This window comes from Cydia amplana, chromosome Z (assembly GCF_948474715.1).
Source record: "Cydia amplana chromosome Z, ilCydAmpl1.1, whole genome shotgun sequence".
NCBI classification, from domain to species: Eukaryota; Metazoa; Arthropoda; class Insecta; order Lepidoptera; family Tortricidae; genus Cydia; species Cydia amplana.
Window position 1 is genome coordinate 11716555 of NC_086096.1, and position 16441 is coordinate 11732995.

Genomic DNA, 16441 nt, shown 5'->3' on the forward strand with positions numbered 1-16441 from the left:
ACCAACCTCTCTCTTATGTAGGTATACCTACAATAACTACCTACATAACAACTTATAACAAAATCCAATATTGAAATCGATGCTTTCTTAGCCTTTGCGCCCCGTGGAGTGTTTTTATTACTTTTTCATCATCATCAGCATTGCTCTTCGCCAATTCTTTCTTGTGCCAGTCTTTTAATTTCCTCATACGACGTATGTATTATTTTTTATTTGGCTGAGATAAGTTATTCTAGGTTTCCCTTCTTCTCTTGTCTTTTCAATTATACAGTTCATTTAAAAAGTGGTGGCTAGGGTCAATGATATTATACAGTGTGGAAAGATAAGTCGGGCCCTCGAGGGAAACTACCTTAAATCCTTTAGCTGGCTCATTTTACTTAAAGGAGACATTCCTTTATTTTTTTAAATAAACAAAAATGCATTCAAAGATTTTCTAAAACTCGCTTGCCTCGCCCGGGACTCGAACCAACTAAAATTAAAAAAAAAAACAAACACTCCCTATTTTATTATACTAATCGATAGTATTATTATTCAGGATAAAATTTCTCTAACAAACATTTGGTCTTAAAAATAAAAAGCGGCCAAGTGCGAGTCGGACTCGCCCATGAAGGGTTCCGTATTTAGGCGATTTATGACGTATTAAAAAAAAACTACTTGCTAGATCTCGTTCAAACCAATTTTCGGTGGAAGTTTACATGGTAATGTACATCATATATTTTTTTTAGTTTTATCATTCTCTTATTTTAGAAGTTACAGGGGGGGGGACACACATTTTACCACTTTGGAAGTGTCTCTCGCGCAAACTATTCATTCCATATTTATTTCTGTGCCTAGGAAGAAATCTGTTATTATTGATTAATTTTCTCATTCCGTCCATCTCTGTCACACTCGTTGTCAAACATAAGGTCCTCTCTTTCTCTTTCGGTGTGCGGGAGCTCGTTAGCACGTGCACATTTCTCGCTTGTCCAGCCGGGACTAAAAGCAACTTGTCCAATTTGTCACAAGGTAAGCGCTTCAATTTTGGAACGTCTATAACCTATCTTAAGTTATAAATCATTGGCTAGGGTAGGGATGTAATTTTTTTGATGATATCCGACTGTCTCATAACATGGCGTTATACTGCACCACTGAATTGTCATTTGTGTAGCCGGAGCCGTACAGCGCCATCTACATCATCTGTCAAAATCGAGGCGTGAATGGCCGCATACAGTCAGCAGCAGAAGAAGCGGGAGAGGTGTACACAATTACCTTGACACGCTCTTATTTCATTAACAATAAAGTCGCGTCAAGATCATTTTGAACACCTCGCCGCTTAGCAACTTCTGCTGACTGTACATACCTACGGATTTTATACCCGGAAAGTGTGTTTTGATTTTAATTCTTTGTAAAGAGGATAATAAAAAAATATGCTTTAATAGGTCTTTGGCGGTGTCAATAGCTTAGGGGTTAATGTTTACTGTGCACAAATCACGCGAGGTGTTTTCGGCTACTTTAAGTATAAGTATTAGGAACTATATTTTAGGAACCTGCAATACTTAATTTTAATTACCCTTAAGAGGAAAGGGGACGACCTATTCTCTAATAAACGTAGTCCTCATTTTCCTCCCTGGATATTGATACTATGGAAAATATTTAAATTTGAAATACTTACCTATCCAAGTATACCCCACAGTGTAGGGTTGATGCGAAAAAAAATTAAACCCTCACTTTACGTGTAGGGGAGGTACCTACCCTAAAAAAAAAATAAGATTTTTGTTTTATAAATAAGTATGTAGTTTTACCATAGTTTTACATTGCAAATTGTAATTAAGTACCTACCTACTAAAAAATACAAAAAACCGTTTTACTTGTTCAATGGCATTGGCATGTTTTTTGATAATGTAAGTAACTAAAGTCTATTTTTTTATTCGGTAGACTGAAATGACAGTTAATAGTATGAACATGAAATGTCATTTCATACTATTAACTGTCATTTCAGTCTACCGAATAAAAAAATAGACTTTAGGTAGGTACCTACTTTTGGTAGATGGCATAGAAATAGAAAATATTCATGTGGCGTTAAAAAAAAATTTATTTGGCGTTAAAAAATATTTATTAGAAAATATTTATTTGGCATATAATATAAGGTAACCCACTTATTTTTTTTTCTCGCATCATTATAGCATTGCGTTCCACATGTTGAGCACTTCACACCTAGATACCATTGCCTGGTATAAATGAGTGGCGCTGGGCTGGCGAAGTTACAGTGGTGTGTTATTACTTAATGAGTGTGCGACTGTTCGCTCGCAGCACGTGCATGTGCGCGGCAGCGCGGCGGTAGTGCTTTATGCCCGCCCGCGCCTGCCTGTGCACACGTCTGGTTCAGTCCGTTGTCGTACGCCGCATACTGCCCGGCCGACTACTACAGCTAAATTACTTGTTTACTTTATTTATTGTTGACAATCTTGCTTTTATTTGTTATTCGTTAGAAAATAACTAACATGTACGAATTAAAAAAAGATATATTGGTAAGCTGAGTATAGCTACCTAATACCTAGGTTTAGGGATACCTAATGTGGAGCGAGGGTGGTCTGCTGAAGTAAGCAAGGGCGTTTTCTCTCCTTGGATCAACGTCTCGACTACTTAATGTTAAGGTGAAGCGGGACACGAGGCGGATGACGCCTGTACCAGACGAAGTAGGCGGTGTCAGGCGACCGCCCTCCGCGGGCCCCGGGCGAACGCTGTACAAAACGCATGGGCGCGGGGCGCCGTGGCACGGACCCAGTAACAAATATACTTCACGAACTGCTATTGCTTTTAGTGATTAGAACACGGTTGACTAATGTCGATAAGATACGTGTAATAAAATCGAAAAATCATAACATTTACTGGACTTAAATATTAACACGTAGTTTTTAATGACACCAAAAATTAGTACCTATGTTATCGGTCGACTCCGCTAGCCTACTCGATTATTTTAACTGTCCTTACTAGGGTTGCCAGATAGAAAGGCACTATTATCGGGAAAAAATATAAATTTTTCGGGATTTTGAGACTTGAATCGGGAAAAAAAAACATTCCAATTAAAGTAATTGTATTAAAAACAACTATATTATACATTGTTGGCACTACGTCAGCTGCTCTGCCTGACGCGGTCGACGCGGGTCTCTCGCTCGCTCGACGACAGTTCGGAACTTGAAATTATTGTTTTATAACGTGCAGCTGTTTTTCGGGACAATTTCCACTTTGTCGGGAATCGGGAACACATGCTAAAAATCGGGAGAATCCCGCCAAATCCCGACCATCTGGCAACCCTAGTCCTTACCGATGCGTGTTTTAGGACGGTTATGTATATATATACCCTTGCTTTCTTTTAGGCCATAAGTACCTACGTCTTTTCATGTAGGCTCATTTCCGTCTCATTCTGCCAATTAATATTTTTCCGGGAGAAAAGTACTTACTCGCGCCGCCCTCGCCGGTAGTGTGAATAGGGTTGCCAGATGGTCGGGATTTGGCGGGTTTCTTCCGATTTTTAGAATGTGTTCCCGATTCCCGACAAAGTGGAAATTGTCCCGAAAAACAGCTGCATGTTATAAAACAATAATTTCAAGTTCTGAACTGTCGTCGAGCGAGCGAGCGACTCGTGTCCAGGGCGTCAGCGTTATAAAAACGTCTATAGGCAGAGCAACTGGCGTAGTGCCAATAATGTAAAATATCGTTGTTTTTAATACAATTACCTACTTTAATTTGAATGTTTTTTTTTCCCCGACGTAAGTCTTAAAATCCCGAAAGATTGATATTTTTTCCCGATAATAGCGCCTTTCGATCTGGCAACCCTAAGTGTGAACCAGGGATGTTGCGAATATCCGCAACCGCGGAACTTCCGCATTATTTTCAACATCCGCATCCGCATAAAATCAATGCGGACTTTAATGCGGATGTGGAACAGGTCGGTACGGGAACGTCTTAGCATCGGCGTAAGTGCTAGACTGCTAGGTAATTTTGTCATTAGCCAAAAAAATCTATTAGAAATGAGCAGTCAAGCGTGAGTGGGACTTAATGTACGGAACCCTTGGAACGCGAGTCCGACTCGCACTTGGCCGGTTTTTTGAAATAATAATGACTAAAATGTAATATTTGACGTTTTTTATGTACCTATCTTGAAATCCGCATCCGCATCCGCGGATGTGAGCCTTTAAAAATCCGCATCCGCATCCGTGGAAGTCAAAAAATCGGCTCATCATCTCTGATGTAAACAGTCAGTGATTAAACGATTAACCTTTTCGTCGCCACTTCAATGAAGTAAGTAATAAAGTGTCGTCGCCATGTGAAAAAAAATTGCAAGTAAACATCACTCAAGTCGTGGCATGTGGCCCATGTGGGGCACGAAATGTATTGAAGTCAATGGCGGCGAAAAGGTTAATAACTATTAGGTACTTAACTTAGGGAAGTAATTAAATGATCAGCCGTTTTTCAACGGATATTTAAAAAAAATGCCTTCATTTGAATAGAATACAATAAGTACATTTATTTACGTCACATCGTGGTTGGTTACTTACCTAAGAGAGGGTATAGAATAAAAGGAACGGACGGAAAAAGGAACTCAGCGTAATGCAAAAATATAAAAATTTTGACAGCATACAAACATTTTGTTGGCAATAAACAAAAATCGATCTACAACTCATGTTCAGCAAACAATTAACAAACGGTCAACATTAAAACCAATATCGATCTGCTTCTGTTATAATTTATCTGCATGAATAGTCGAGCTGCAAAATAATTACTTGGTTTGCAAGATTTAAGAATTGGTTGGTAGAAAAAACATGTCTTAAGCAGTTTGATTGAGAGGTATGCATATTAAAGGAATGATAATCTGACATAATAAGGTTGGTTACGTTTGATTTGAAAAATCGGCAGAGTCGCAGGTGGACCGAAATCAGTCCACGTGACACGAGCAGCCAATCGGGTGCGTGCATTTCATTCGACTAGAAAAGTGGGTTAGGTTAGAACTGCGACTTTCACGGAAACCAACTGATACCTATTAGAAAAGTGGGTTAAGTTAGAACTGCGCATTCAAAAACCTTTCAAAAACAACTGCTACTAGAAAAGTGGGTTAGGTTTAGGGTTGACAGATCGAAAGGCGCTATTATCGGAAAAAATTACAATTTTTCGGGATTTTGAGACTTAAGTCGGGAAAAAAACTACATTCAAATTAAAGTAATTGTATTAAAAACAACGATATTTTACATTATTGGCACTACGTCAGCTGCTCTGCCCATAGACGTTTTTATAACGCTGACGCGCTTGGCTTGACAAGGGTCGCTCGCTCGCTCGACTGTTTTTCGGGACAATTTCCACTTTGTCGGGAATCGGGAAAACATGCTAAAAATCGGGAGAATCCCGCCAAATCCCGACCATGTATGTGGCAACCCTAGTTAGGTTAGAACTGCGACCTTCACAGAAACCAACTGTTACTAGAAAAGTGGGTTAGGTTAGAACTGCGATGTTCACAGAAACCATCTGCTACTAGAAAAGTGGGTTAGGTTAGAACTTAGAACTGCGACATACAATTAAAAAAGACTTAGAAAAATCGATGCGGTAAAATTTAGAAGTAAATTGTAAGAGTGGACCGTGCTACATTATACCATTAGATATAGCTGGTCAACTAAATCTTGTCAGTAAAAAAGGCGCGAAATTCAAATTTTCTATGGGACGATATCCCTTCGCGGCTACAATTTTTTAATTTGCCGCCTTTTTCTACTGTCAAGATCTGGTTGACCAAGTATAATTCCATTATATAATTCTTAATAAGTATAGTATTTATGCAACCGTTTGCATACAAAAAATTTTCTACTACCACTGAAATAAAATTGTAAATTTAATAAATATCTTTCGTTCAAGAAGTAGCAAAAATGGAGGGTACGGGCGAAAAAAGAAGAATGAAATAAATAAAAAACATGTCTATGGTTCACTTATTTGTAATTTGTAGAGATGACATTTAAAATAAGGTTGGCAACAATGTATTTCATTCAATATATTTTACACGGGTCATTATACGAAGTATCGAAAAAGTGCCAAAAAGATACTGCGTGTATGGGGCTGTTCATAAATGACGTCATCTATTTTTGACGATTTTTGACCCCCCGTCCCCCCCTAAAATCATCCAAAAATCATGCTTCGAATGACCCCGTTTCCTCCTACGTCATGCTACCATCATCCGATGTCCAGACCCCCCCCTAATTTGAAATGACGTCATTCATGAATAGCCCCTATACACAAATGCTTTTTTGGGGAATAGACTAAAGACTTGTCTTGACAGCTATACTTGGTCAACCAGATCTTGTCAGTAGAAAAGGGCGGCAAATTTGAAAAATGTAGGCGCGAAGGGATATCGTCTCATAGAAAATTTGAATTTCGCGCCTTTTTCTACTGACAAGATTTGGTTGACCAGCTATATAACTTATAAGGTAGTGTAGGATTTAAAGGTGTGTGCACGACCCTTTAAATGACAAATAAAAGTATGGGAGTAGAAAAAAACTTATAAAACTGCACGCTTACCTCTGTGGAGTTTTTCCTAATGCTAAAAAACGACGTACATATATCAATCCCTGTATATGATAAGTATATGATCTTCATTCACAAGTACAAACTTCTTAATCCAATAATGTATCTTTGGTAGGCATTTGAATTCACTTCACTAGTCATTTCAGTGGTTTATGACAAAATCCCAACACATTACATAATTTAGCGAATTACTTTTAAGGGTTGCTAGACGTACCTACTATAATATATTTTACTCTTCTCTTTCCGCACAGACTCTACGTCGAAAATGTAAAGGGCCATATGTAGGTAGTGTAAAACGTTGACGATAAACGTGCGAATAGGTAATTCTTTCAAATTCGCCACTTGAACCTAAACCTCGCGAGTCTGTCTTTGCGTAGCTTATCACTGAAATCTATACGAAGCATTTCTTGGGATAATGTCACCCAGGTGATCGTGCCATAATTCAGTTATTTTTGATATCATTTTAAGCAGGCACCTTTAAAATCTCGGTACCTAAGTAACTTCTTCAATGACAAATTAATTATTTATAATGAGATATCAACGATTTTTATAGGATTTGGAACTTGTTTAATGTTTACTAGATTATCAAAGATAAAATCACCTGTTACTAATCTCGATACAAGTTAATCGATACACGCGCTTCACTAAACTCGTACCGCGCTCGCTCTCCCCTCGGGCCCCGAGCAGAACCACGCCCAGCGCGCGCATTCTCAAACAAAATCTGCACGAAATGGATGCACAGAGAATCGACTCGGCGGCGTTGTCGTCCGTTTAGTCACACACGCGAAGTACCACATCAGTTAGCCAGGCAGCTCAGTTGAGAAGTGATCTTGATAGCCGGCACACCGTACCTTACACACGGCGGCGCACACGTGCTACTCGCGTCCATCCCTTCTCCGAATCGTTTACCGAGCGAGTCCGCCGCTCGCTCGGCAAAGCGACGCCGCTGTCCGCCGATCAGTCCGCCGTCACCGGTCGCATTCCGCGCCGTACCTTGCTTACTTCGGACCATACGTATTATGTAATACAAAAATAAACAGATACGTTGAATACCAAGCAACCACGTGTATGTACACACCGGCCGGCTCACCAGCGGAAGTACCTCGCGACGCTCAACATTATCGCGCTCAGGATACGCGGCGAAGGGCGTCTTGACGGTGGCTGGGACTAGCAGTATTCCCACTTTGCGCTCCGGATTACACACATACCCAGGATTTTATGGAAAACGTGATAATTTGACATAGTGTTTTTTTATATAGAAATTCTAAAGTAATTCTACCTGTTCAGTATTTTATCGAAATAATTGTGTCTTGAATATAAGTGAAATGTCGAATTCCGTGGAGCAGCAATTCAGCGAGCTTAATTTATCACAAGAAGATCATGATCAAATATTTGAACAAGACGATTCCCAAGATCTCAGGTTAGTATAAGTATAAAAATGTCATTGTTACTTTATTCGCTTTATTTATTATATGTTACACCATACACCGTAGTCCGTAGGTATTAATTCATGATATTAATTAAAATCAAGCAGGCAGAGAGTCACGAGAGCCTTTTTCTCTTAGCAATCTCATTACGTTGGCTTGGATTGGACCTTCTGTACCTATTACTTACATCAAATGTTGTTCGAGAATCGAGACAGTAATTTATTAGGTACCTACCTAAACAAAACAAACCGTTTCCTACAAATTAAGTAATAATTATAGACTTTGAAACATGAATGATTAAGTAATCTTATCTTAAACTACCGACCCGCCCCGCCGGGTTTAAGGGGCTACCTGCGGTATTCATCGATTTATGACAAGTTTTGAATCATATTTGCACTACAAATAGATTTATATGTACATATTATAACTATTATAAGACAAACGGGTATCGGTTCTTCAATCTCTTATCTCCATTTTTGTCTACCGGATTTTGAAAGAAATGAATAGGTACTTACTTTTTATAATGCTTTTTTTTAATATTGTCTAAAATAAAATAATACTTTTTTCGTAACTAGATTGCTGTGAAGGATCTTAGATATACGAAATCTACATACTTGGGTTCGTCTTTGACGTTTCGAAAAATGAGTCTAGGATTTTAATTTTAAACTTATTAACACAAAAGTTATAAAAAAACAGTTTTTGGCCTAAAATTGTTCAACATTGATGCCAAGTAAATATGGGATACTATATTGTTTAAAGCCGTTGCTGTTAATATGATAAGAGCACAATAGTATTTTATAAAATCGTGATACATATAATGTAGAGATTTTCAGTCGAGTACCGTTATTCGGTACGAGATTGAATAGCTTGATGATTATATCATTATTGTATATAATACTTTTTCTACGAGTCAACAAAAATAATACTTTAAATTAGTAGAATCATATAGGACTATAGGTAAACAAACCAAAAGTATACTGCTACGATACGCGAGCAGCCGCGATACCTTCATAAGCTCCTAACCGCCCGGCCGGTTGGTTGGTCAACGACACCTTCTCGTAACTCATGAGGCCCTGGTACTTGCTCCGTGCTAAATTCAATTAATAAACAGTTTTTTTCTTGATTTTGGCCACCGTAGCCTATGGAGACTAACAAGCAACGCCAAGCAGTTTTCGTAGTCTATGGATCTTTCTATATTAAGGGTGTCACATGCGCGTTTCTGACTTATGAAACAATTGTTTCTACTATACAACCTGAAATCATAAATTATATTTGTGCTTAGTCCGAGGTAGTAATTACATGTAGTATCCTGATTCCAGCGTCTAATGTCGCGATTTCAGAGCCTAAAAAAAATGAACCCTCCCTGGCAACACCATGGTCACCACACTTCATTCCTGTTTTAGCGCGAAAACTGACGGTTCGCGTCCCGTGAAAATAAATAGTTTTATACATTGTTTTATGTGAAAAATTACATATTTTGTGAGAAAAAAGATGCCTAAAAGATTTATTGAAGGTGAGGATGGTGATGCACGTAAGTTACGGAAGATACGTAAGATGGAAAGGAAAATACAAAGATACAAGGAAGCCATGACAGGTAAGCTTTAATCAAACATTGAATTTTGACTCGCTATACCAGTATTTTTTCCACGCGTAGCAGGTTATTTTGAATGTTTATTGCCTCGGCATAGTAAAATCTCGTTGAGATACTATGAATATGAGTGTAAAATTATCCATAACCTATAACGGGTTGCTCGAGTTTCGAAACCCGTTTCTCTCGGTGAGAGGATTTATCTGGTCTTCTACCTTACCCCCATTTCCGATGGAAAAGGGGAAGATCTCGTTGAGATATTATGGATTCTTAAGAAAATATCAATTGTTCACATCAATCAATCAATCAATCAATGATTGATTGATTGATTGAATTGTTCACATGACACACGGGTTCCTTCGAGTTTCTAAGACCCGATGTCCCCGTTGGGGGAAATTAACTTAGATGAAAACATCTAATCATACCCCCAGATTCCCTTGGATCAAGGGGAGGATCTCGTTGAGATATTATGTTGATTTTTAAGAAGATACCACAAGAGGTGTGATATGGCCCTATATTTAATGGTCCTTGCTGGGTGCTCGGTTCACTAGCCAAGTTGGCTCTGAAATTTGGGTATCATAGTGTGGACTTGGGTATAAACCTAAGTACTTACCTTATTGTCATTGAAATCTAACACATGGAAAAAATTTCAGCTGCGGATCCAGAAACATTATCAATTTTGGAACAAAATAGTGTGGATGAAAATTATAATAAGTTGGAAGAAGAAGATAATGCTCATAGTGACAATCCAGAAGAAACTCAAGAACACCATCAGGAACACGAAGATGATGAAGGTGATGTCAAGATAGTAGAAGAACTGCCCCAAGACATCCTGGCTGCCCTCGGAGAAGGGGGTCAGGATGATGATACTAACTATGGAGCTGAAATAAAATCAGAGATTGGTAAGATAATCAATACCATACTAACAGATGGGACGAATGAAGAGATGCAGGAATCCCTATCAAAGACTAAGATCCCGAGAAACATCAAATTGTTAGATGCTCCAAAATTAAATACAGAATTTGCAGGTTTACTAAACAACTCCATGACTAATAGAGACAACATACTGAAAGATAGACAGCAAGACCTGGGTAGAGCAATTGCGTTAGTTACTCAGACAGTTAATGATCTAACTAAGAAAGATTTTGACAAATTACAAGCAATAAAGTCCCTGAGTGACGGCATAAGACTACTCAGTAACCTGCATTACAATTACACTCAAATTCGCAGAAAGCTGATTGCATCATTTATGGATAAGTCATTGACACAAAACCTAAGTGAAAACAAGAGGTCTGAGTTTTTATACTCTAAACTCGAGGAATCAGTAAAGACATCCTCTGCAATGAAACGCACAATCAACATTCTAAAACCCAAAAACACACCAAAAAAACTATCAGAATCCCAAGCGGCAAAGCGCCCCAAACCAGTACACGCCTACAACAAACAACATGAATTACAAACCAAGACCATACCAAAGCAATCAGGTTCCAACCTACAAGCCGCAGCGCAGCCATCAACGTCCACCACAACAAGTGAGGTCAACCCGCCGACCAATTACATCCCACCATCGAGGAGGTCGTGCGAAGTACACATAAAGGTATTTTGCTGCCCGCCTTAAACATTTTTATAAATCTTGGGCATTTATGACAGATGATGAAACAATCCTAAAATGGATAAATGGATATTCCATTCCTTTTGATGGTGAACCAAATCAACATAATGTACCTCTTAATAATACATTTAATGCCTCTGAGAGAAATATTACTCTGGAAATACATAAACTTATTGTAATTACCCAATGTCAATCAAGCAAAGGGCAATTTTTGTCTAGTATTTTTACTATCCCTAAAAAAGATGGATCTCACAGATTCATTCTCAATTTAAAATGTTTAAAGAAATTTATTATAACAAAACATTTCAAGCTGGAAGATATTAGGACATCATGTAAACTAGTCACAACAGATGACTACATGTGCACTGTTGACCTAAAACATGCATATTATTTGGTGCCTATAAATGAATCACATAAGAAATATTTAAGATTTACATTCAATAAGAAATTATACGAGTTTAAATGTATGCCATTCGGGTTGTCTACGGCTCCTCTAGTTTTTACTTATTTTTTTTAAACCGGCTATTGAAACATTTAGAGAACAAGGTATTAGGATTATTATCTACCTTGATGACATAATTTGTCTTGGGAGTACTTACACGAAATGTCTAAATAACACCCAAACAACATGTAATTGATTACAATGTTTAGGTTTCATAATTAATTATGAAAAGAGCTCTATGACTCCATCCCAAGTGAAAGAGTATTTAGGCTTTACTATTAATTCAAGAAACATGATTTTAAGCCCTACACTAAAGAAACGCAAGAATTTATACTCCTTAATTAAAGACTTCCTTAAAATTAAATCATGCAGTATTACAGAATTTGCAAAATTACTAGGAAATTTAGTATCAGTTTGCATAGCAAATCCTTATGGTTTTAATACACAAAAAATTTAGAAAGGGAAAAGTTTTTAGCTCTAGAATGCCATAAGGATAATTTTGAAGGAATTATGAACATAAATAAACCAATTAAAACAGACTTAAGGTGGTGGAAAGAGAACATTTTAATAAAGAGCAATCACATTAAGTAATATAACTTCTCCTTAGAAATATTCTCTGATGCTTCGCTTATGGGATGGGGTGCATTTTGTAATGGCCAAAGTACACAGGGCAATTGGTCTGAGTGGGAGCGCAATCAGCACATTAACTATTTAGAACTTTTAGCTGCTTTCTTTGCTCTAAGATGCTTTGCAGACAAATATAATAACTGTGAAGTTCTTCTCAGGATAGACAACACAACTGCCATAGCATATATTAGCCGTATGGGTGGGGTGCAATACCCGTTACTAAATGATATTACTAGACAGATAAGGAGGTGGTGTGAAGCGAGAAATCTGTGGATTTTCGCATCTTACATCAAATCAAAAGAAAATGTTGAGGCTGATTTTCAATCTCGCAATTTTAATGTATATACTGAGTGGGAACTTGCACAGGATATTTTTAATATGATTGTTAATAAATTCGGCGCTCCCGAATTAGACCTGTTTGCGTCACGAATTAATCATAAATGTGACAAATATATATGATGGCACAGGGATCCTTTCGCCTGGAACATTGACGCTTTCACAGTCAAATGGAATTCTACCTTTTTCTACGCCTTCCCACCTTTTGGTATTCTACTAAAAGTTCTTAATAAAATTAAATCAGAAAAGGCCACAGGCATTCTAGTATTTCCTCTATGGCCATCTCAAGTTTGGTATCCACTTTTAAAATCTATGGTAATATCAGATATACTAACATTCGGACCATCTGAAGTGTCTCATGTCTCCTTTCAGAACTCCACACCCACTTCAGACTCAACTTATCCTGGCGGCGTGCAAATTATCAGGGAAGCGTTTAAAAGAAGATTAATTGCAGAACGTTCAATTGACATCATGATTGCTTCATTATCTAAGAACTCCATTAAACAATATATGTAATAGTTGTTTACGCCAGTGGTGGCTTTATAGTACACGTAATAACTTAGATCCATTTAGTGCATCAGTCCCTATCATAATATCATATTTAACAAACTGTTTTGAGAATGGCCTGTCGTATCAATCACTGAATTGCTATCGCTCAGCGTTATCCCTTATAATTGGCAGCCACATAGGCACAGATGAGAGAATTAAGCGCCTATTTAAAGGATTTTATAAGTTGCGCCCTATGAAACCCAAGTATAATGATACTTGGAACCCGGACACAGTATTAACATTCTTAGGAAATCTATATCCATTAGAATCTTTACAACTAGAATTACTTACAAAGAAACTAGCAATGTTACTGATTTTGGCAATAGGCCAAAGAGTACAGACTGTTTTTTATATTAAAATTAATAATATTAAGACCTCTACAGATGGTATCACGATACAAATTACAAACCTTCTGAAGACTTCTGGACCCAGGCGTCCTCCAACAATACTTAGCATACCATATTTAAGTAATAAACCTGAGATATGTCCGACTAAAACTTTAATTAAATATTTAGAAATTACTAAAAATGTACGACAGGAAAATAGTTCCCTCAAGAACCTTTTCCTTACTTTTAAAAGTCCTATCAGAGAGGCCTCCACTCAGACCATGAGTCGATGGCTGAAACAAATTATGAATGATAGTGGGGTGGATATATCTAGATTTTCTGCTCATTCCACTAGACATGCGTCTTCCTCTAGAGCACACAGAGAAGGTCTTACTGTAGACAGCATAATGAAGGCTGTAGGTTGGTCATCAAGGTCGCACACATTTGCACGATATTATAATAAACCACTAACTAATATGGTTAATGACCAAGTTCAATTTGCCCGAGCAGTGCTCGGAGATTAGAATGTTTTGTTTTTAGTATAACTTTTATTGTAAGGGTCAAGTCCTGAGTTACGTTTTATTTTTATTTTTTTAGTTGAAACTTGTACTAAGACAGTACAAACAAATTGTTTATGTTGATTAACTGTTAAGAAGCTTATAAGAGTTATATATGTAAGACTGTTCCGAAGTTTATTTAAAGTTTAATCTCTATGTTTGTTTTAACTTGATATCATAATAACTGTTAAGAATACAGTAAGTACATAAAATACAAAATGTGAGATAATAAGTCTATTTTCCATTAAAAAATCTGAAAGTAAATAAATAATGCTTATTAATTTTCTCTGAACATCTACATGTATTTACTACCTCGGACTAAGCACAAATATAATTACAGGATTAAACGAACTTACCTGAAGTGAAGTTCTATCCTGATTATATGTAGTGCTTAGTCCGAGGTAGGAAGTTCCCTTCCCTCCCAGGATTAAGAGTTCCCTCTTAATCTCTTACCCTCTTAATTAGCTCTGAACTTAATGAAGTGTGGTGACCGTGGTGTTGCCAGGTAGGGTTAATTTTGTTTTTAGGCTCTGAAATCGCGACGTTAGACGCTGGAATCAGGATACTACATGTAATTACTACCTCGGACTAAGCACTACATATAATCAGGATAGAACTTCACTTCAGGTAAGTTCGTTTAATCCTGTAATTAATTTGAGCTATCGTTTTGTTTATCGTCCTCGACCGCGGCGAGTTGTGATTGGTCAATTTCATTATAGGGGAGCGTTCAAGTATTACGTAACGCAATTTTTGGACATTTTTGACCCCCCCTGCCCCCATGTAACGCGCCGTAACGTTTTTCTGTACCCCCCCTCCCCCTAGTAAAACGTTACGTAACCACCAAGTGACCATGTTTTTACCTAAAGGCCACAATTATGTAGCGTAAAGTACCTACAATAAAGTGGCGAAAAGTTCCGAAGGGCTAAAAAACAATGTTACGTAACGCGTAGTTCAAACCCCCCCCTCCCGCCGCTGTAACGCATCGTAACGTTTTACACGACCGTGTCCTAAGGTTTTTATTTCCATTACGTCACCATTTTTCATAGACTTTGTATGGCGGTCGCGGAATGGAAAGATCGAAAAATGTATGGAAGTTTTGGGACACTTTTTTTCTCCTATTAGGATAGAAAGAGCTCGTGATTCTGAGTAGAAATAACATAAAAAATCCCAAATTTGAAAAAAAAGTGTAGGGTCCAACAAAAAAAAAACGCCCACTAAACCTTCCTCAAGAATCACACTATTGATAGTTGAAAGCCGCATAAAAATCCATTCAGTAGTTTTTGAGTTTATCGCGAACATACATACTTACATACAAATATTAACTGATTTCTAGTGTCCGACCGAAGATTCGGTTTCGGTTTCGGCCAGTTTCGGCCATATAATCATGTTTCGGCCGTAGTTTCAGTTTCGGCCAAAAAACGGCCGAACCTTTCGGCCGGGCCGAAACATACAAAATAGTACTTCGTAAGTTCGTACTATGAATACTAAACTGTGACAAAGACCAAAAGTTGGGGAGCAAGTAGGAAAACAATATTTATGTAGGTATACAGAAATTGATTGGTTTTTAAGAAAACACAATTCCCTAATGATGGCGCCACTGGACGGTCGACGCAGTCTTATAGTGGAATTATTCTTATTTACGTTTTTGACACATTATGACTAACGTATATAGAGATGTAACTAACTCAAATCGATTGTCGCAGCAAGCGATTACGATTGGATGACACTAGGGCTTCCAAATACCGGACTTCTCACAATACCGGTATTAATACCGAAACTGTCTTTATCAATACCGGGATCCCGGGATTCCGGTATTGGATATGAATCGCTTAAAAATATATAGTTTTATTAAAAAGGGGAATTAGAAAGGCTCACTGAAATATCAGATATGTCCTAAAAGCTATTACAACAATAAACAATCAATGCCGCCATTTACAATAATTTTATTTCACACTCCAGGTTGGCAATAATTTTATCCAATTTGTTGACTTCACCTCACCAGTCACATTTGTAGTCCAACTTAACCAACTAGACAACATTTTTTCAAATTTCCGTCAAAACTGGTTTGCCATTATTACAGTTATCCTTGCTCTTTCGTTTTATTTTTTGATAAAATTATAAGAACTAATTATGTTAATGTTAATGTCACTATCATCATATTCATCACTCACATAACTTCAGGATTCATCAACCACCAAATATTTATCTGACGCATTAGGCAACGATCTTGTTTCAATAATAACATGCGGGCTAGAGACCAGTTAGAGTTAGACCAAGTAAAGTCTGCAACGATTTTGATAGCATACGCAGTACGCAGTGCAAGTGTTATTTGTACGTCATAATTTCAAAGAAGTTTGACGTTTAATATAACACTTGCACTGCGCGTGCTATAGAAATCGTTGCAGACTTTTCTTGGTCTAACTCTAGATACGTCTGA

The 16441-nt window shown here is 37.6% G+C and overlaps 2 protein-coding genes across 6 annotated transcripts in view; both read left to right on the forward strand.

Annotated features, from left to right (window-relative positions):
- The window catches only part of LOC134661332 (insulin-like growth factor 2 mRNA-binding protein 1), a 98928-nt gene that overhangs the window by 45394 nt on the left and 37093 nt on the right, over positions 1-16441 (forward strand). The window contains exon 1 of one of the 5 annotated variants that reach the window (XM_063517355.1): positions 7101-7960. The exons of 3 other annotated variants lie outside the window; for them this stretch is intronic. In XM_063517355.1, coding sequence (XP_063373425.1) covers positions 7866-7960 — 95 coding nt within the window. In that variant the 5' untranslated portion in view covers positions 7101-7865. Of the gene's footprint in view, positions 1-7100; positions 7961-16441 lie in introns of those variants that run through there. One more of the 5 variants, XM_063517358.1, reaches the window with a different exon arrangement.
- On the forward strand, positions 9366-14027 carry LOC134661940 (uncharacterized). The gene is made up of 3 exons (XM_063518193.1): positions 9366-9561; positions 10209-11152; positions 12945-14027. Exons 1-3 carry the CDS (start codon positions 9459-9461, stop codon positions 13086-13088), a joined length of 1191 nt encoding a protein of 396 aa, XP_063374263.1. The 5' UTR covers positions 9366-9458; the 3' UTR covers positions 13089-14027.